This window comes from Procambarus clarkii, chromosome 31 (genome assembly GCF_040958095.1).
Source record: "Procambarus clarkii isolate CNS0578487 chromosome 31, FALCON_Pclarkii_2.0, whole genome shotgun sequence".
NCBI classification, from domain to species: domain Eukaryota; kingdom Metazoa; phylum Arthropoda; class Malacostraca; order Decapoda; family Cambaridae; genus Procambarus; species Procambarus clarkii.
Window position 1 is genome coordinate 14139967 of NC_091180.1, and position 23518 is coordinate 14163484.

The 23518-nt window shown below is 39.1% G+C and overlaps 2 protein-coding genes across 3 annotated transcripts in view; one reads left to right on the top strand and one right to left on the bottom strand.

Annotated features, from left to right (window-relative positions):
* Positions 1–5792: 5792 nt before the first annotated feature.
* On the top strand, positions 5793–9913 carry LOC138370183 (zinc finger protein 154-like). Its single transcript, XM_069334172.1, has 2 exons — positions 5793–6448; positions 9895–9913. The coding sequence occupies exons 1-2, from the start codon at positions 5793–5795 to the stop codon at positions 9911–9913; spliced, it is 675 nt and encodes a 224-aa protein (XP_069190273.1).
* Positions 9914–17968: 8055 nt separating this feature from the next.
* Positions 17969–23518, bottom strand: part of LOC123747793 (proline-rich protein 36) — a 78389-nt gene continuing 72839 nt past the window's right edge. The window contains exons 9-10 of one of the 2 annotated variants that reach the window (XM_069334363.1): positions 22018–22079; positions 17969–20533 (exon numbers count right to left, since the gene is read on the bottom strand). In XM_069334363.1, coding sequence (XP_069190464.1) covers positions 19862–20533; positions 22018–22079 — 734 coding nt within the window. In that variant the 3' untranslated portion in view covers positions 17969–19861. The remainder of the gene's footprint in view (positions 20534–22017; positions 22080–23518) is intronic. The other variant, XM_069334364.1, reaches the window with a different exon arrangement.

Genomic DNA, 23518 nt, shown 5'->3' on the forward strand with positions numbered 1-23518 from the left:
AAGGAAGTCCCCTGCATGGGGAGCCTGCACAGCTGTGAGGCGTGCACGATCACTGGGGGTTGTTGCTGCCTCCAGCAAAGCTGTGGCTTCTTTGTCTGCAATGGGGCTGTCCCAACTGGATTGTTTCTTGGCTTTCGGCATGGCTGGTCTGAGTGCTGGGTCTGTCATGGCACCCCATTTCGTGTCACATTCCGTGTAGTGGGGGTCCTGTATCCCCGCTACATCACTCAGGGTGTCAGGTAGAATTTCCTTAACCAGGTCATCTGATGCTGAGGAGGAAGACAGGAAGGCTATATATATATATATATATATATATATATATATATATATATATATATATATATATATATATATATGAACAAGCTTGAATGGTCCCCAGGACTATATGCGACTGAAAACTCACACCCCAGAAGTGACTCGAACCCATACTCCCAGGAGCAACGCAACTGGTAACTACAGGACGCCTTAATCTGCTTGACCATCACGACTGGACATAAGGAAGTGATAGCCAAAGCTATTTGAACCACTTCCCTGCTGGCACTCGGATGGTAATCTTGGGCATAGCATTTTATCAAATCACCTCATTCTTTGGGGCACACGTGAGGAACACAAATGTGAACAAGCCTGAATGGTCCCCAGGACTATATGCGACTGAAAACTCACACCCCAGAAGTGACTCGAACCCATACTCCCAGGAGCAACGCAACTGGTAACTACAGGATGCCTTAATCCGCTTGACCATCACGACCAGACATAAGTAAGTGATAGCCAAAGCTATTTGAACCACTTCCCCGCTGGCACTCGGATGGTAATCTTGGGCATAGCATTTTATCAAATCAAATTTGTGTTCCTCACGTGTGCCCCGAAGAATGAGGTGATTTGATACCCATTCAGGAAGGGGACTGGTCAAGTCGTCTACTGTAATTTCGGATACCGGGCTAGAAACTACTTCGTTCACTGAGAAGTTTGTACATTCAAACCGTTTTTTTCGTATATGCGCTGGTTTGTGTTCGCTGCTGTTCTCGTCTGAATAAATACATGACACTTCATCATATAATTAGCGCTTCCATTAACAATGCTTAGCGCACTGTTTGTATTACTTTGTTTGTTAACAAAGCGCTCTCGTATCAGAAAAGGGAAGGGAAGAGAACTCTCAGGGGGGGGAAAGCGCCAAGCCATTTCGTTTTATATAAGTATAACTATCACATAATATATATAAAATGAGTTTATCCAAAATCTGACAGAAGTGTTGTGTTTTGTGCGTTGTATCGTATTTGTGGGCATTCGGAGTGTGTTGTGTTTACGCTGGTGGGCGGCGTCCTTACCAACTCCGGATTATGTCTATTACATCACTAAACTTCATTTAATAACTATATGCCTGTTAAGTAGAAGATTTTAATTGTTAATAGCATTATATTGTCGTTTTAATATAGAACACGTACACATATGCGAAACGTCCAAAGCTGGTGTCCGAAGTGGTAAAAATATTAGTGTGCGATGTTGTCAATGTACAGAGTGTCTTGCACCTTGTTATTCTAATAATGGATGTCTTCTCTGATAAGAGTTCAATCCCCGACCATCCAAATGGTTGGGCACCATCCTTCCCTCCCCCCCGTGCCATCCCAAATCCTTAACCTGACCCCATCGAAATGCTTTCCTGCTTGATGGGGTTCTGGGAGTTAAGAACATAAGAACATAAGAACAAAGGTAACTGCAGAAGGCCTATTGGCCCATACGAGGCAGCTCCTATTCTATAACCACCCAATCCCACTCATATACTTGTCCAACCCGTGCTTGAAACAATCGAGGGACCCCACCTCCACAATGTTACGCGGCAATTGGTTCCACAAATCAACAACCCTGTTACTGAACCAGTATTTACCCAAGTCTTTCCTAAATCTAAACTTATCCAATTTATATCCATTGTTTCGTGTTCTGTCCTGTGCTGATACTTTTAATACCCTATTAATATCCCCCCGGTTATGTCCATTCATCCACTTGTAAACCTCTATCATGTCACCCCTAACTCTTCGCCTTTCCAGTGAATGCAACTTAAGCTTTGTTAATCTTTCTTCATATGAAAGATTTCTAATTTGGGGAATTAACTTAGTCATCCTACGCTGGACACGTTCAAGTGAATTTATATCCATTCTATAATATGGCGACCAAAACTGAACTGCATAATCTAAATGGGGCCTAACTAGAGCAAGATATAGCTTGAGAACCACACCAGGTGTCTTGTTACTAACGCTGCGATTAATAAATCCAAGTGTCCGATTTGCCTTATTACGAACATTTATGCATTGATCCTTTTGTTTTAAATTCTTACTAATCATAACTCCCAGATCCCTTTCGCAATCCGACTTCGCAATCACAACACCATCTAGCTCGTATCTTGTAACTCTATCATCATTACCTAACCTCAGAACTTTACATTTATCAGCATTAAACTGCATCTGCCAATCCTTTGACCATTTCAAAACCCTATCTAGATCAACTTGAAGTGATAGTGAGTCCTCCTCCGAATTAATTTCCCTACCGATTTTCGTATCATCGGCAAATTTGCAAATGTTGCTACTCAAACCTGAATCTAAATCATTTATATATATTATAAACAACAGAGGTCCCAGGACAGAGCCTTGAGGCACTCCACTTACAACATTTTCCCACTCTGACTTGATTCCATTTATACTAACTCTCTGTTTCCTTTGGTATAGCCATGCCCTAATCCAGCTTAATATAGCACCCCCAATACCATGAGACTCTATTTTTTTAATCAGTCTTTCATGTGGCACTGTATCAAAAGCTTTGCTAAAGTCAAGGTATACAACATCGCAATCCTTACCACTATCAACTGCCTCAACAATGCTAGAATAAAAAGATAACAAATTTGTTAAACATGAACGGCCATTTATAAAACCATGTTGCGACTCAATTATTAATTTATGTTTTTCAAGATGAAGACGAATTTTATTTGCTATTATAGATTCGAGTAACTTTCCCACAATAGACGTTAGGCTAATTGGTCGATAGTTAGACGCAAGTGATCTATCTCCTTTCTTAAAAACTGGTAACACATTAGCAACTTTCCAAAACTCTGGCACTCTGCCTGACTCTATTGATTTATTAAATATGGTTGACAGTGGGTCACAAAGCTCCTCTTTGCATTCTTTAAGCACCCTAGCAAACACTTCATCCGGCCCTGGGGATTTGTTAGGTTTGAGTTTTACTATTTGTTTAAGAACATCCTCCCTGGTAACTGCTAAACTCGTCAACCTGTTCTCGTCCCCACCCACATAGACTTGTTCGGCTGAAGGCATATTGTTAAGTTCCTCTTTAGTAAATACAGATACAAAATATTTATTAAAAATACTACTCATCTCTTCATCACTATCTGTTATTTGACCTGTCTCAGTTTTTAATGGACCTATCCTTAGTTTTTAATGGACCTATCCTATCCATTTAATGGACCTATCCTATCCTATCTTGGGAGTTCTACTTCCCAAGCTCGGCCCGAGGCCAGACTTGACTTGTGAGAGTTTGGTCCATCAGGCTGTTGCTTGGAGCGGCCCGCAGGCCCACATACCCACCACTGCCCGCTTTGTCCGGCACTCCTTGAATAAAACAATCTAGTTTCCTCTAGAAGATATCCACGGTTGTTCCGGCAATATTTCTGATGCTCGCTGGTAGGACGTTGAACAACCGTGGACCTCTGATGTTTATACAATCAATATACAGAGATTTATATACAATATAGACCTCTGATGCTATATAGTCTTTATGGCTTGGCGCTTTCCCCCCCTGAGAGTTCTCTTCCCTTCCCTTCTCTGATACGAGAGCGCTTTGTTAACAAACAAAGTAATACAAACAGTACATAAGAACATAAGAACAAAGGCAACTGCAGAAGGCCTATTGGCCCATACGAGGCAGCTCCTATTTATAACCACCCAATCCCACTCATACACTTGTCCAACCCGCGCTTGAAACAATCGAGGGACACCACCTCCACCACGTTACGCGGCAATTGGTTCCACAAATCAACAACCCTGTTACTGAACCAGTATTTACCCAAATCTTTCCTAAATCTAAACTTATCCAATTTATACCCATTGTTTCGTGTTCTGTCTTGTGTTGATATTTTTAATACCCTATTAATATCCCCCCTGTTATGTCCATTCATCCACTTGTAAACCTCTATTATGTCACCCCTAACTCTTTGCCTTTCCAGTGAATGCAACTTAAGCTTTGTTAATCTTTCTTCATATGAAAGATTTCTAATTTGGGGAATTAACTTAGTTATCCTACGTTGGACACGTTCAAGTGAATTTATATCCATTCTATAATACGGCGACCAAAACTGAACTGCATAATCTAAATGGGGCCTAACCAGAGCAAGATATAGCTTAAGAACCACACCAGGTGTCTTGTTACTAACGCTTCGATTAATAAATCCCAGTGTCCTATTCGCCTTATTACGAACATTCATGCATTGATCCTTTTGTTTTAAATTCTTACTAATCATAACTCCCAGATCCCTTTCGCAATCCGACTTCGCAATCTCAACACCATCTAGCTCGTATCTTGTAACTCTATCATCATTACCTAGCCTCAGAACTTTACATTTATCAGCATTAAACTGCATTTGCCAATCCTTTGACCATTTCAAAACCCTATCTAGATCAACTTGAAGTGATAGTGAGTCCTCCTCCGAATTAATTTCCCTACCGATTTTCGTATCATCGGCAAATTTGCAAATGTTGCTACTCAAACCTGAATCTAAATCATTTATATATATTATAAACAACAGGGGTCCCAGGACAGAGCCCTGAGGTACTCCACTAACAACATTATCCCACTCTGACTTAACCCCATTTATACTAACTCTCTGTTTCCTTTGGAATAGCCATGCCCTAATCCAAGTTAATATAGCACCCCCAATACCATGAGCTTCTATTTTTTTAATTAGTCTTTCATGTGGCACTGTATCAAAAGCTTTGCTAAAGTCAAGGTACACAACATCACAATCCTTACAACTATCAACTGCCTCAACTATGCTGGAATAAAAAGTTAGCAAATTTGTTAAACATGAACGGCCATTTGTAAAACCATGTTGTGACTCATTTATTAATTTGTTTTTCAAGATGGAGACGAATTGTATTTGCAATCATTGATTCAAATAACTTTCCCCTAAGTTCAGTGCGCTAAGCATTGTTAATGGAAGCGCTAATTATATGATGAAGTGTCATGTATTTATTCAGACGAGAACAGCAGCGAACACAAACCAGCGCATCTACGAAAAAAACGGTTTGAATGTACAAATTTCTCAGTGAACGAAGTTGTTTCTAGCCCGGTATCCGAAATGGCAGTAGGCGACTTGACCAGTCCCCGAACTGATTCCTTCAAAAAGTATATAATCGTATGGTATTATGAATAAAAGAGAGTTACAAGTACAGTGTTTCATTGGAGAAGATGAGCAAAATTATTGCTGATACATGAAGAAATCCAGTTATAAGCCAAAAATATGAAGTAATAAAAATAAGATATATGGAAGAAACATTGGAACGCTTGTATGAGCGTCGGGACTCGGGCGCCATTTTGTCGGCAGTAAACAGGCAGGAGCATAAAACCTTCACACAAACTGCATCTATCATAAGAAGAAGCACCACCATTGACCGCCAAGTGCCCACATCAAGTCTAACTTAAACAACACTCAAGTCGTGCCTAACCGTCAACGTTGACGGTTAACCATCTTCAGGAGAAGAAAATTCACACAAACTGCAGCTATCATAAAGATGAAGACTCACCAATGCCCTCAGTGTGGGAAGATATTCAGTCGCCTTAGAAATATGAAGACTCACATGTTAGTGCATTCAGCTCATAAACCTCATGAGTGTCCAGAGTGTGGGAAGAGATTCAGTGTTCTTGGATATATGAAGAGACACAGGATGGTGCATACGGATAAAAAACCTTTTGAATGTGCTGAGTGTGGCAAAAAATATAAAACACGTACAACTCTAATGGGTCACTTGTTAGCTCATTCAGGTCTTAAACCTCATGAGTGTCCAGAGTGTGGGAAGAGATTCAGTAGGCTTGGATATATGAAGAAACACAGAATAGTGCATACGGATAAAAAATCTTTTGAATGTGCCGAGTGTGGCAAAAAATTTAGAAGACGTGAAGATATAATCCATCACATATTAGTGCATTCAGGTGATAAACCTCATGAGTGTCCACAGTGTGGGAGGAGATTCAGTCATCTTGGAAGTATGAAGTCTCACATGATAGTGCATTCAGGTCATAAACCTCATGAGTGTCTAGAGTGTGGGAAGAGATTCAACCATCTTGGACATATGAAGCGTCACATGTTAGTGCACTCGGGTCACAAACCCCATGAGTGTTCAGAGTGTGGGAAGAGATTTACTCATCTTGGAAATATAAAGACTCACATGTTAGTGCATTCGGGTCACAAACCTCATGAGTGTCCAGAGTGTGGGAAGAGATTCACTGATCTTGGAAATATGAAGAATCACATGTTAGTGCATTCAGGGCACAGTCCTCATCACTGTCCAGAGTGTGGGAAGAGATTCAGTCGTCTTAGAAATATGAAGACTCACATGTTAGTGCATTCAGATCACAAACCTCATAAGTGTTCAGAGTGTGGGAAGAGATTCACTCAGCTTGGGCATATGAAGTGTCACATGTTAGTGCATTCAGGATTGAAACCTCATGAGTGTTCAGAGTGTGGGAAGAGATTCAGTAGGCTTGAATATATGAAGAAACACAGGATAGTGCATACGGATAAAAACCCTTTTGAATGTGCTGAGTGTGGCAAAAAATGTAAAAGACGTGGAGATATAATAAGCCACATATTAGTGCACTCAGGTGATAAACCTCATGAGTGTCCACAGTGTGGGAGGAGATTCAGTCATCTTGGAAGTATGAATACTCACATCTTAGTGCATTCAGGTCACAAACCTCATGAGTGTCCAGAGTGTGGGATGAGATTCACTCGGCTTGGAAATATGAAACGTCACATGTTAGTGCATTCAGGTCCCAAACCTCATGAGTGACCAGAGTGTGGGAAGAGACTCACTCAGCTTGGAAATATGAAGCATCACATGCTAGTGTATTCAGGTCCCAATATTCATAAGTGTTCAGAGTGTGGGAAGCTATTCAAGTGTCCTGCATATATGAAGAAGCACAGGATGATACATTCAGGTGATTAGCTAAACACTTTGAGTGTGGGAGATAACAAAGAGAATGTTGAACAATTGGTCAAACCCCTCTTAGAATCGAACCAAGCTGTGGGTTGGGTTAACCCTGTGTATGGCGTTTTTAAAATGGTCACCCATGTTGGAATAGATGAACGCCTAAGAATATTTTTTTTGTGATATATACAAGAGTTGTTACATTTTTATACAGCCACTAGTACACGTAGCGTTTCGGGCAGGTCCCTGGATCCCCGCCGCGAAGAATAGTTTTTAGATTTTTTCGTTTTTAGAAGGTTTTTAGACCTTCTTTCAGTATTGTTGAAAACATCTTGATAACTTATTAAATCAAAATTATTTATTAGTCAGACGAAAGAGAAACAGGATCTATATGTAAAACCTCTACAGACAAATATTGTAAATAAAACCGAAGATATTTGTAGTTGAATAAAAGTGGCAGTTTTCATCGCTCATCGAGCTCGAAACCAGCAATCTTCATCTCAGTGCTTATTTCATGCAGATTTGATAATAAACATAAGAGTTTTATATGTCTCAAAAAATATAGAAATATAAGCTTTATTTTAAATACCTTGCCATGGGCATATTTGAATTTAAAGCGAAGGTATGTGTATTTTATAATCGCCGAGCACTGCCCCTGCACAGATCGATCAACAGAGCAACTCTCTCTCTCTCTCAGAACATTGTTTATTTCACGTAAATATGTAAATAATCGTAAATGTTTTATATGACTCAAGAAAGATAGGAATATAAGGTTCATTTTAAACACTATACCATAGACATAATTAAAGTTCTAGTGAAAATACATGTGTTTTAATGCTCACAGAGCTCCGACCCTGCACAGATTGATGGATAGAGCGTTAATACTCACAGAGCTCCGACCCTGCACAGATTGATGGATAGAGCGTTAATACTCACAGAGCTCCGACCCCGCACAGATTGATGGATAGCGAATCTCTCAGAACAATGTTTATTTCACATAAATTCAATAATACACTTAAATTTTTATGTTTTAATAAAGATTGATTGATTGATAAAGATTAAGCCATCCAAGAGGTGGCACGGGCATGAATAACCCGTAAGTAAAGATAGAAATATAACCTTCATTTTAAGTACTTAACACCCCTCCGTGGTGCCTCCTTGCCGTGGTGAGAAGCTCGCATACACCTTGGGACTGGTGTGGCTTGCCTTTGGCCCCTCCTGTCCCCTCTTTGGGTGGTGTACGTGCAGAAGGGCACCACGTAGGGGCCTTGTGAGCCATTGGACCACCCGCTGGAGGGGTTACCCGTGAGGGGCCGCCCTGAGTGGATGGTTGGGTGTCCAGGCTGGGGCGATAGGGGGAATGGGGTCTTGGCACAAGTGTGGGAGAATGGACGATGTAGTAGGACTTCCCTGTTGAAAAGGGGGAGCACCGTTGGGGGCGACGCACCCTTCCTGCACTGGCCCACGCCCGGCCTCCCTGGCTGCCCTGGTAGGTGGTATCCCTTACTTCTTATACTAATATATACTTCTATATATATACATATATACTTCTTGGTGAATCGGATATTTTTGATATCGTTCGCCTTATGCGTTTCTGTTCTCGTATTGGCATCCTTGGTGATATTTAGCGCCCTCTGATTATTCCGCACATTTGATGGTGCTACATAGCCTTCCCGGTTTGGTGCCTTCTTTTGATAATTACTTACTTAATCTATACCTATATATGCACAATATGCTAATATGTTATAATAATTTATTTTTGAGAAAATTCCCATTTTGAATGAACAGCATCTAAATTTTTTTGAATGCGTCTGTGGGGTTGTCTGCTGGATGTAATGGACTTGAATCGACGACGGGTTGTCTCGATCTAAACAAAGACCCAAAGTCCATTCCATGCACCCGTCAAACCCCCCTGTTTATGAATGAAAAACGGTTTACACGATTCACAACTGATGACGTCCGAACACTTCCGGAATAAGTGCTTCGCTGACGACTTTTGTTCGAACTACAACGCTGTAAATGCGTCTACAAATACAAATAATCGGCAACAGAACTTAAGCATCTAACCAAACCAATACCTAAATATGAACAATATGCTAATACATAATCATATTTATATTTGGGAAAAGTTCTGTTTTGAATGAACAGCATGTTAAAATTGATGAATGCGTCTTTGAGGTCGACCAAGATGGAATGGACTCCCGCCAAACACACACACCGAAACTACAACGTTGGTACAACGTTCGAACAAGTTTTAACACCTCCTAACCCGTTATAACAACCAATATAGCAAGTTGTAACAACGTTCTAATACGTCATAAACACGTTAAGCCAAGATGTAACAACTTTATTACAAGTTGTAACAAGCGGAAAGTAGAGACAGTTTCGGTTTGTGTTTGCAGGGCTTGGTCTGAGGACGGGTTGCTCAACTCTGTAAAAGCCTAACTTAAGTACTACGAATACTAATAATTACCAACAGAATCTTAATTTTATATGAAAATTTTGTAGATGATTTATCATTAACAGTTTGGCATTAATATTGGTTAATTTATGTTAATTTATTACCAGTCACACATGACTGATTAGAACAGCAAAAATATAGGGTATATATTAGAGATAATAAAGTCATTTTTGGATTTCCTTGACTACTAGAATGCAATGTATAAGATTTTGCTATGACTTTTAGGGCACTTAGAGAGATTTAATGAACCATATTAATCAAGGAAGACATTATCTCTGACATTTAATTTCCCCCGTATTCTATGCGAATACGCCTTGCAAACAAATAGTACGGAAAACGGAACTCGCTTCCTATGATAGTCTCAACATATACCATATATAAAAGCAATGTAAATAGCATATAAATGCCTCGATCATTGTAGAACCAACTCTACAGCTCTTCTGGCTGTACAATCTACAGCATTAAATAACACTTAGGGGTCAATGGCGAAGGGTATACGGAGTTAAAGAACAGTGGTCAGCTCACAACCAATTGACCCAGGGTTCGATTCCCGGGCAGGACGAGACGCTTAGATACATATCCTTACTCTCGATGAACCCATTCATCTAGTAGTGAATAGGTAAATGGAAGATAGGCAACAGTTGTGGGCTGCATGCAAACCGGTGGAATGTTGTTGTTAAAGATTTGCTACCTGGAACAAAGTTCCAAGTAGCACGGGCTATGGTGAGCCCGCAGTGCCTTAAAAAAACCGGTGGAAGGCCAGTCATAGACATTCGTTCAACAGCAATGGGAAAATAACGAAGGGAAGGGAAACTCGTTTAAGAAAAAGGAGAGACTTGTTTATTTCATCTAGTGACAATAAATATGAAACTGTTAAAAACCATTCCTTACAAATATGACAGCTTACAAGACTATACGTACGTTAAAGGTGGCCGCAGCCGTATTGCATATATCACTTGCATATCAGCGGGTTGTATTACCTAGGGGAGAGTCATAGCTTTTGCTCTGTCTCTCTCAGATGTAGAGACCCAGGTAGAAGGGGTTTAGATCAAATCGTACACGGACATTTCGCCCACTGCTTGTTTTCTAATAGTTAAAACTTTATATATACTTTGGTTAGGCTTGCTTAGGTCATGCTAGGTTGGGTTAAGTTTGGTTAGGTTATACATGGTTGGATTAGGCTAGGTTAGGCTTTAGTTAGGTACATTTTTTTAATAATTTAATACAGTAGTAGAAATCATTGCACGGAATGATCCAAATCCGACAGAAACACCACGAATATGATGTAGACTTCTCTAATCTACGACACCATTTCACCCCTAAGGGCTTTATCGTATCGCCTTACAGGTGAAATGTAATCTTAAATAATGTCTCTAATTCCATCTTGGCATTACGGTATGTATAATTGTATAGTTAGTTCTCGGCACTTTGGACTGCATTCAACCATCTCACTTACACAACATATTCTAAGAGCTTATCTCTTCTATTGTTCTATTCAGGCTCTTTTCCCAAGATTCATTAAAAAAAAACCTGGCTCATAAATTCGGCACTCTATTGCAATTAGCATTGCATCTGGTTTCTTGTCGAAATTTACTATCACTATTCATCTAATACATAATTTTCTGAACTCAAAATTTGCATAATATAATTGTTATGACACTTTAGCTTAGCTAATACATCATCTAATAAGGTGCCTTACAAAATGTTCAACCATTTGATCACTATTAATTTTCTTAGTAATGAATCGATTATACATGTGAACTTTACCACCAGTTCAAATCACACCATAACATGGGCGGTATTACAGGTCCATCGTATTCAGATAAAGCATCTATAAGTGTCACGGTAGCCTATCAGAACTGAACCAACCACTTTATTTCTTTGCAATCCAGGGCTATTGTGGGCAATAGACTATTGTCCTATTCACTACCAATTCATTCATTAAGAATCAAATTATTGTATTTCCCAAGCCAAGTGTCCACAGTCAGAGGACCTTTGACAACGCTAATCCAACGTTATCATCAGCGTTAGTTCAACTACGTGTATGTATGTATGTATGTATGTATGTATGTATGTATGTATGTATGTATGTATGTATGTATGTATGTATGTATGTATGTATGTGCATATGTATATGTATATGTATATGTATATGTATATGTATATGTATATGTATATATATATATATATATATATATATATATATATATATATATATATATATATATATATATATATATATATATATATATATATATATGCACTAACATGCTTAAACTTGCAAGTGCAGTTAAACAACTTTAGACACACACCCACCAGGAGACTCGAACCCTAGCCAGCACAATTGCTTCACAACAACTGGCATAACTGGTACGCCTTTAACCCACTACACCAAACCCAGACCCTTAAAAGGGATGGAAACTCTGAGGTAACAGGGACTTGATGAAAAACATAAGTGACCTCTCACCTGCTCTGGTGCTCTTGGGAGATGGGGATATTTGGGGTAAATACCTCGGAATTTCCATCCCTTTTAAGGGTCTGAGTTTAGTGTAGTGGGTTAAAGGCATACTAGTTATGCCAGTTGTTGTGAAGCAACTGTGCTGGCTAGGGTTCGAGTCTCCTGGTGGGTGTGTGTCTAAAGTTATATATATTGCCAAATATATATATAAATATTCGATATGAAGGCGAATTAGCCCAAAACGCGTTAAGCATTTTCTATTTTTCACATGTGCTTATTCTGCATATATTTATATATATATATATATATATATATATATATATATATATATATATATATATATACATATATATATATATATATATATACATATTTATATATATATATATATATATATATATATATATATATATATATATATATATATATATATATATATATATATATATATATATATATATATATATATATATATATATATATGAATGAAAACTCACACCCCAGAAGTGACTCGAACCCATACTCCCAGAAGCAACACAACTGGTAACTACAGGGCGCCTTAATCCGCTTGACCATCACGGCCGTCAAAAGGAAGTGATAGCCGAGGCTATTTGAGCCACTTCCCCGACGGCAACTCGGATGGTAATCTTGGGCATAGCATTTCACCAAATCACCTCATTCTTTGGGGCACACGTGAGGAACACAAATGTCAAGCGGATTAAGGCGCCCTGTAGTTACCAGTTGTGTTGCTTCTGGGAGTATGGGTTCGAGTCACTTCTGGGGTGTGAGTTTTCATTCGCATATAGTCCTGGGGACCATTCAGGCTTGTTCGCATATATATATATATATATATATATATATATATATATATATATGTTAGTGTCTAGACAAAATTATACACTTTGATAACAACTAATTCATAATTTGTTGTCGTTTCAATCACCACCACGACACACATTGCGCTTATAAATATGGCAAGTGGAAATCAATATATATATATATATATATATATATATATATATATATATATATATATATATATATATATATATATATATATATATATATATATATATATATATATATATATATATATATATATATATATATATATATAGTTCAACACACGATTACTACCATAATATCCTACTGTAGGACACACCTCCGTTTTTTCATTCCAGGCAGTGAAAATGGTTTATAAAGCTCAGGGTTGATAACCCAAGATAATTACTCGATGAATTATTTTCAAAACATTCATAATCTTATTGCTTCATGGGAATGTGAGAATGTAGAATGTCTAGTTGAGGTCTAAGAGAGAAAATCTGATGCCAATTTGGCAACCATAAGCGTCTCTCGGATGAGGCTGTAAAAACAGAATTAACAAGTGAAAATCGCACTCAACACAAAAACAAAACAATAACAGTTTACATTTTCGTCATTAATAATTTATACATTGTTTACGCTTGTAACTTAGTTCAGTCATGTTACCCAGGAAATCCTCCATATATTTAAATATATCACATTACGTCACACTGCAATAATGTTATAAAATACTGGCTCTTGAAACCGAAATATTATTAATGCATAAATGGTTAACTGATCATTAATAGTCGTGTTGTATTCAAAGACGAAACATAATCTTGACAAATTATAGGTATTTATACCATAAACAGCACCTCCTTCGGGGCATCCAGCAAGTTTTATTACACAAGAAAAATTATTAAAAATTAAATACTGAAGGAAGATATATATATATATATATATATATATATATATATATATATATATATATATATATATATATATATATATATATATATATATATAAGTCTTTGAAAATGTAATAAGTTTTACGAAACGCGCCCGTGTCGCGTCAGACTAGAAATAAAAATGAATTTTGGAGAAGTGATTTTTGATTTACCTCCAACAGTGAAGCGTAATGTACGAAAGATTGAGAAAATTCGTGTTAGAATTATTAATCTTACTTTTTCGGTCATATTTAATAATATATGTCTACAGGAAAGACTGCTACCAATATATATATATATATATATATATATATATATATATATATATATATATATATATATATTATTAAATATGACCGAAAAAGTAAGATTAATAATTCTAACACGAATTTTCTCAATGTTTCTTACATTTTTCTTCACTGTTGATGGTAACTGAAAAATCAATTCTCCAAAATTCATTTTTATTTCTACTCTGACGCGACACTTGAGCGCGTTTCGTAATAACTTATTACATTTTCAAAGACTTTAGTTTACACACAACTATAACTGAACAGAGCTTAAACATCTTCGATTTTTTATACCTGCATTTGGGTGAGGTGATATGTTACAACAGTTTTGGATGAGGTGAAAACAAACTTTCAACACAAGACAGAACACGAAACAATGGGTATAATATTTTGTATGTTAAAGGGAAGAATGGAAGTAACTGCAAAGGGCCTATTGGCCCATATTTCTTGATGCTTCTATATTGGTGCGGAGTCTTGAAGTGGGTAGAATATAGTTGTGCATTAATTGGCTGATGATTGCTGGTGTCGACTTCTTAATGTGTAGTGCCTCGCAGATATCTAGCCGCCTGCTATCGCTGTATCTATCGATACAGCGATTCGTGTATCTGTCTTGTGTTGAAAGTTTGTTTTCACCTCATCCAAAACTGTTGTAACATATCACCTCACCCAAATGTAGGTATAAAAAATCGAAGATGTTTCAGCTCTGTTCAGTTATAGTTGTGTGTGTGTAAACTAAAGTCTTTGAAAATGTAATAAGATTATTACGAAACGCGCTCAAGTGTCGCGTCAGACTAGAAATAAAAATGAATTTTGGAGAATTGATTTTTCAGTTACCATCAACAGTGAAGAAAAATGTAAGAAACATTGAGAAAATTCGTGTTAGAATTATTAATCTTACTTTTTCGGTCATATTTAATTATATATGTCTACAGGAAATCTGCTACCAATATATATATATATATATATATATATATATATATATATATATATATATATATATATATATATATATATATATATATATTTCATTGAATATGACCGCATATTCTGTATTTATTATTTTCTGGTTTAGGGCTTCTATCCCTCTAACTATTTTCTTAGCATCAGGGCTTAATTGAATTAAGCCCTGATGCTAAGAAAATAGTTAGAGGGATAGAAGCCCTAAACCAGAAAATAATAAATACAGAATATGCGGTCATATTCAATGAAACATGTTTGAAAGAAAACCTGCTGCCAGTATACACCAATATATATATATATATATATATATATATATATATATATATATATATATATATATATATATATATATATATATATATATTTATATATATACCGCTTCTCAAAGTATATATACCGATTTTTCATTTATTTTAGAGATGTGTCCAGGACTAAAGTATACTTTCTGCTTGGTCAGTTGGGCCCAGATTCTCGAAGCAGTTACGCAAGTACTTACGTGTACATCTTTCCTCAATCTTTAACGGCTTTGGTTACATTTATTAAACAGTTTACAAGCATGAAAACTTCCAAATCAACTGTTGTTATTGTTATGAACAGCCTCGTGGTGCTTCGGAGCTCATTAACTGTTTAATAATTGTAAACAAAGCTGCCAAAGATTGAGAAAAGATGTACAGGTTCGTTAGCACTTGCGTAACTGCTTTGTGAATCTGGCCCTAGGCTTTTATAAGCCTCCAGAGGTTAACAGGTCAGACGACTAATACTTAACCAAGTATAAACCTTTAGATATGTACGAAACCCAACGGTAGTTATTCAGACTCCGCTCAGCAGTGATACAATACCCGCTCAGCAGTGATACAATACCCGCTCAGCAGTGACGCAATACCCGCTCAGCAGTGATACAATACCCGCTAAGCAGTGACGCAATACCCGCTCAGCAGTGATACAATACCCGCTCAGCAGTGATACAATACCCGCTCAGCAGTGATGCCTCACATGTTATTGTGTCTGTGAGAAAACATTACCATTACTAACATTCAGTGTTCGCTGCCTTTATATCATCAATTATAACTTGGTTGGTCCCATCTTATAAGGAGGCTTAGCGAATCTTTCGCATTGGTTTTACTTATTATATAGGTACAAAAAGACTTCAGATGCTTCTTAAAGTTTTGGGAATTTTGTATTAAAATAATTAAATTTATAACATAATTATAAATTATGTTATTATTATGGGCATTAAATTTGTAACATAATTCCTTTTGCCTGATCTGATTTCCTCAGTAACTGAATTTAATGCTCTTCTGCATAGTTAATAATTTATGTGATTCTTGATGGATTTATACATCTTCCAAAGGTATGGTTTTAGACTTTTTTTTTTTTGTCATTGCATGCAGCTATTTTCACGTTGCCTTCTCCTTATTGGTGAATATTTTTGAACAAGTTGAGGGATGAACTCTGTGAAATTTAACCCCATGAAGATTCCACGTCTTGATCTGCAATCAACTCCCTCCAGGAGGTATTTTGTAATTCCTGTCTCATTCTATGATAGTCTCCTTGAAGGTAAGAAAGTCATCGTTCTCGGTAAGGTAAGTATCTTACTTTCCTAAGAAAGTCTCTTACGTTCTCGAAGGTAAGCCATCGTTCTAGACCTTTATATGGGTTTTGATAATTGTATTACATCTTAGAATATTGTGGTCACATGATATGGCGAACTTCTTCACTACCTGTGTTTGATAAATCATGCTCTCTTCTGATGGCACAAGGTCTAGAATGCTATGACCTCGGGTGGCCTCTGTCGCATGCTGTACGAGAAAGAAGTCTTGAATCAGGTCAAAACATTGCTCTCCTTCTACTTGCAATGTTATAAGAAGATATTTAACTCATTTATAATTTTCCTTTCGTTAAAAGTGCCTCCGTAATATCCTTAATAAAGATTCCAGTTAGCAAGGAATCACCACAGTTTCCTTCACAGCTGAGGCTAGGATATTGACACTACACGTAAGTCGTCTGGTTTTGGGCTTAAGACTCTGGAGAGATATTTAGAACACGATTGCTAACTGGTCCACGAGGAAGTACACTTTAGTCTCAAACATTGTCCAGGTGTATAGTAGGGTCTCAGAGTGAAACGCACAGAGACGGATCAAGTTTTCAATGTAAATGTTGTTCTTGAAATTGATTTGGTATTGGGATTAAGTTGCTGACTGACAGTTGCTTGACTGTTGACAGCTGCTGACTGACAGTTGCTTGACTGTTGACAGTTGCTGACTGACCAACCAAGAATAATACTTGGGCCTTGAACACACTCCAGCGTTTAATTATACTCTGTATATACTCAAAGAAACGAGATACGCCTTCCGGTGTATACATCCCATCCAAACTTGATATGAGTTGGTGTTGAGCCTTAATGTCTATCAACCCTTGGAAACTTAAAAAAGGCCACTACAAAAGTTTACTGATCAACCAGTAAATATACTTTAGCACTGAGCAGGCTAGCACTTAAGTAATCTCTCAAGTGAATCTCCATTGAGATGCAGGTGATACTTCTATATGTATATATCCTCTGTGATATACTGGATATCAAGTACAAAATAAGTTTATTAAACATTTCTGCAGTCTTCCGCTCGTCGTGAGATAGTTTATATAATTAATTAAAAAATTCTTCAAGATTTCGTAATAGGTATGGCACCTACTAATGACAAACACACACATTATATATATATATATATATATATATATATATATATATATATATATATATATATATATGTCGTACCTAGTAGCCAGAACGCACTTCTCAGCCTACTATGCAATGCCCGATTTGCCTAATAAGTCAAGTTTTCATGAATTAATGTTTTTTTCGACTACCTAACCTAACTTTTCCATGAAAACTTGGCTTATTAGGCAAATCGGGCCTTGCATAGTAGGCTGAAAAGTGCGTTCTGGCTACTAGGTACGACAGAGAGAGAGAGAGAGAGAGAGAGAGAGAGAGAGAGAGAGAGAGAGAGAGAGAGAGAGAGAGAGAGAGAGAGAGAGAGAGAGAGAGAGAGAGAGAGAGAGAGAGAGAGAGAGAGAGAGAGAGAGAGAGAGAGAGAGAGAGAGAGAGAGAGAGAGAGAGAGAGAGAGAGAGAGAGAGAGAAAGACTGATAAATGTGTTACACCTATGTATATTGCTCCAAATATTATGAATGTACATTGTTAACTTTTAAAAAAAAAATTAACAATTACCAATTCGTATTTTGATATGTTCAATTTTTTTATCTCTAGTCACCTATCCAGCCTTTTATGATCTGTGTTTATCATATTTATAAATTAATTTTTAATTCATAATAAAATATAAATATTAATATTAAAGAATATTTAGCCTTATAATAAATAGTTTTTCAAAAATTAATTAAACATCTTCAAGTGCCGTGAAAATGGTGTTTTACAGTGCGAGTAATGAATATTCTTGCCTAATATCTATTCTAGTATATACAAAACTCAGAAAGTGCTCATAAACCACAGAAAATGATCAAATATCAACAAAAATATCTTTAATTAAGCAAGAAATTGAAAAAATTACCAGATGTAAATATTAATAGAAAATGGGTGTAACAAATAGGGGAGACAATTGTCGTTCCTCTTGGGAACAGAGCAGGGGTGTTGGACGCAGTCGAAAGCTGTAGTTGTAGTATAGGATGTCGCCTTACTAGGACGCGCAGTCGTAGGATCTAGGAATGTAGGATATGGATGTAGAATTGGGGCGTGACCGGTAAGGGAGGGAGGGGGGGGGGGGTTACATTTAACACCTCTTTGTGTGTGGAAGGAGACGTGGGCGCTTTACTGTGTGTGTGTGTGCGCTCCTATCTTATTGAATTTGATTTTAATAATGTTTATTTTATTAGTTTTGTACTATCTCTCTAACGGGCTATAACCCCATTCTATCTATCTGCTCACTACCCATACGCTAACAGAGCTGTTCCTAACATTGAATTACAGCGATGTTGGTAACATGTGAGCGAGTCTTGTTCCTCGTGAGTTTCTATCCATGCCCCGTGTTCTATAATTTGTCCCGTGTCATGATTATCGTCCTCGGTTCAATCTCTGGCGGAAACATTTCTCTTGTCCGTGTCAGACAGATGTTCCGGTTCCACTCTGAAGACCTCTTAACATTGAAGACCTCTTAACACTGAAGACCTAATAACTTTTAAGACCGTTTAACTCTTCAAACCTTTTCTATCTTTTGTTGTGTAATAATCTTGATTGATCCTTAACTTTGGAAGCTACGTTGTTCACATATTGTGTCCGTTACTCTTCTCAAAGTGAACTTCCTCCTCTTAAGCCCTCCTTTTTCTATCTATTATCCTCGTTTTCCAATCACTTCTTCCACCTGATGCCTCTGTTCACTTGGCAGTAACATGGGTACATGGGATTTAGACAACGGTTGTGGGGGTTGCTTCCTGGGTAAAGATCATTCGTTAGTGAAGCCCATAGATCATTCCATATGATAGAATGATCATAAAGATCATTCTGAGAGAAGATCTTATCTCACGTTCAAGGAGCACCACAGCCTCTTGACTTAGTCGTTTCCTGGGCCTGTTGCGTCAGAAAGTTGCTCTCTGTGGCCTCAACTAGTTTAGTTCTCCATGTCTTTTCACTCCTAAGGGAATTTCAGGTGTGTGTGTGCGTGTGCGTGTGCGTGTGCGTGTGTGTGTGTGTGTGTGTGTGTGTGTGTGTGTGTGTGTGTGTGTGTGTGTGTGTGGCTACACTCTCTCCACCCCGTGATCTCTGGCTCTCCATGTAAACCTGGAATCTATCGCGTCCCTTCTCCACACGCCCTCTGTGGGCGTCATGACGGGGGTGTGATCATGGGCGGCTGGGTGGTGGATGATGCGTGAGCCGTCCACGAGGGTGGCTACAAGGTGGGTGTGGGCGGGGGGTGAGGGCCATGTAGCTGCTAGATTGGGGGTGGAAGTGGAAGCGGGGAGGAGGAGGGGTGAGGGCGGGTCGGCCAAGCAGGGTGGGGATGAGGGCGTGGCAGCAGTGAGGGGCAAAGAGCGTGGGCGGCAGGGCCCTGAAACCTCCAGGGACAGTGAGGCACCCAAAGGGCGCCGCCCACGGGGTCGGGAGGAGCAATAGCGAGTGTGGGCGGTGGGGTGACGCGTGGGCGGGCAGTAGTGTGGAGAAGGGCGTGGGCTGTGGGGTGGGGGCGGCGAGGCAGCTCCAGGCAGTTGACTGATCTTGTGCAACACATCCCTCAGCTCCCTGCTGGCGGGCGAGGGCGGCAGCGTGGGCGAGGTGGGAACCGGAGGTGAAGGGGGCGACGTAGCTGGCAGACTGGAGACATCTGAGGCGTGTGGACCCACTGAGGAGGCCGGTGAAGCCAGCGCCAGCACACACCCCGGGGACCAGACTCGACACCCGCGGGGCTCGCTCTGGGCGTGTGGACACTCTGGTTAGTACCCTACACTTCCGCACTCACACTACCTCACTCACACTACCTCACTCACACTACCTCACTCACACTACCTCACTCACACTACCTCACTCACACTACCTCACTCACACTACCTCCCTCACACTACCTCACTCACACTACCTCACTCACACTACCTCACTCACACTACCTCACTAGGTACAACTTCTTAAGACACAATAACTGAAAACTGTGGTTATCATGTACTGACAGTGTCACCACCTTCACTATTTTCACCTACACTATCCCCCACCTACACTAACCCCCACCTACACTCCTTAATACACTTCCCTACCTATGCCACCAGACTAGTCCTCGAGCTGAGAGGTATGATTTATTAGGAAAGACAACTGGAATTAAATCTCACGTCACTGGAAGACAGAAGAATTAGGGGAGATATGATTACTATCTACAAAATTCTCAGCGGAATTGACTAGATAAAGGCAAACTATGCACACGAAAGGGGGGGGGGAACAGGTGGATCCTTAGAACCCAAATGAGCCACAGAGACGTTAAAACAAAGTTGCTTCAGTCTTGGAGTAGCTAAAAAATGGAATGCATTAGGCAGTGATGTGGTGGAGGCTGACTCCAAACACAGTTTCAAATGTAGATATGATAGAGCCCAGTAGGCTCAGGAACCTGTACACCAGTTGATTGACGGTTAAGAGGCGGGAATAAAGAGCCGAAACTCTAGTGTACATTCATATATAAGTATACACCCTATGTACACCTCTGAACACACACTAACCCCCCCCCCCCTCCATCCCAGCACCTAACGTACACTAGGCTACACCCCGAACGACTGATAGTAAAATTCCACATGTTCACAACTAACGAACTACACACTACTGTCAATGTACACCACTCACACTATCCACTTTATGCGGTGTACCCTCAGCATCTGATGTACACTCCTGACCTATGAAGTCTCTGGTATACTCAACTTGTTACAGGAGTACATTAATTATCAGACTATTTGAGGCTTCGTAATTACTCGCACAGTTGTTCATCAGCTGTACACAAATTGTACAGTTATCCACCTGCTGTAAACCTAGATATGAGTATACATCATTATTTACACCAAGATATATAACTATACACCCTACGTAAACGTAAAAATATAACTATATACCCTATGTACACCTAGATATATATATATATGTATACACCCCTATATTATTGTGTATTAATCTAATCATTGTTTATTGTGTCAAAATTTCTTACAATGTACCTATATTTTTTTTTGTCAATTTTACTGTAAATTATCTACTTAAAGTTATCTGTTAGTTTAAGGCATTGCCCGAAACGCTATGCCTGCTAGAGGCATAGCGTGATGTTGATTTTACAAGAATGAAAAATCAACATCATTTCTATGTACTCTCTTAACCCCCCAATGTACCAATGTAAATATACAAGTATACACAGTATAATACACCTAATCACCTGTAAAGCGGGTCCGTAGGTGTAGCCAGAACTCTGTGATCCCTCCGGAGTTGACACCGAGCCTGTAACAGAGGGAAGGTGTTATCATCCCACAGGAGGGGGTTATCACCAGAGAGGGAGGGGGTTATCACCAGAGAGGGAGGGTGTTAACACCAGAGAGGGAGGGGGTTATCACCAGAGAGGGAGGGTGTTATCACCAGAGAGGGAGGGTGTTATCACCAGAGAGGGAGGGTGTTATCACCAGAGAGGGAGGGTGTTATCACCAGAGAGGGAGGGTGTTATCACCAGAGAGGGAGGGTGTTATCACCACACAGGAGGGTGTTATCACCAGAGAGGGAGGGTGTTATCACCAGAGAGGGAGGGTGTTATCACCAGAGAGGGAGGGTGTTATCACCAGAGAGGGAGGGTGTTATCACCAGAGAGGGAGGGTGTTATCACCAGAGAGGGAGGGTGTTATCACCAGAGGGAGGGTGTTATCACCAGAGAGGGAGGGTGTTATCACCACACAGGAGGGTGTTATCACCAGAGAGGGAGGGTGTTATCACCAGAGAGGGAGGGGTGTTATCACCAGAGAGGGAGGGTGCTATCAGCACAAAGGAGGGAGTTCTCATCAGAGAGAGGGTGTTATCACCACACAGGAAGGGGTTATCGCCAGAAAGGGAGGGGTTATCACCAGAAAGGGAGGGGGTTATCACCTCACAGGAAGCTCGGGTGTTCTCTCCACAGAGGAAGCATGTTATCACAATAAAGGTGGGGGTGTTATCACTACACAGCGGGAGAGGGTGATATTTTCAGAGGGAGCGTGTTAACACTACATAAGGGAGGGGTGATATTTCCATAAATAAAGGGTGTTATCACAAAGAAGGTCATTGTCTTACGACAAGAAACATATGCAGATGTACCTAATGTATTACTAAAAAAAATGACAAGCAAGAAAGGTTGTTGTCTTATTACAACGAAGAAAAGTTGTTGTCATGTCCCAACAAAGGAAGAATACTATCTTATCACAAGAAAGGTGGGTAGCTGTCTTCACATTAGAGGAAGAGTGTGAGTTGTGTAAACGCCTATCGAAAACACTTCGCTATATCAGTTCAAGCTTCGTTCTAGTTACTCTACAAACTTCGTTCTAGGTACCAGACAAGTCAAATATTTATCATATTCTCAAGCATAACCACAAGAAACATATTTAGCTTCGGCACTGGAAATGCACAGAGTAACTTTAACTATCCCGTTAAGTGTTCAGTCAACACATATATACAAAATATCCATTGTCTTTCTAAGGCACTACGGGCTCACCATAGCCCGTGTTACTTGAAACTTTTTGTTCCAGGTAGCGAATCTTTAACAACAACATTGTCTTTCTCAAACCTCTGATAATACATCTCTTCTATCCAAGACTCTTGTTATACACCAGAGAGCACAAGCAGTCACATGTACTGTAGTTACAACTAGCTAAACGCATTGTGATGCAGTGATTTTTCCTCAGACTATTCTCGTTCAA

Bases quoted from the DNA above. Each gene is read 5' to 3' on its own strand.
- LOC138370183 (XM_069334172.1), top strand. From the start codon at position 5,793: ATGAAGACTCACCAATGCCCTCAGTGTGGGAAGATATTCAGTCGCCTT.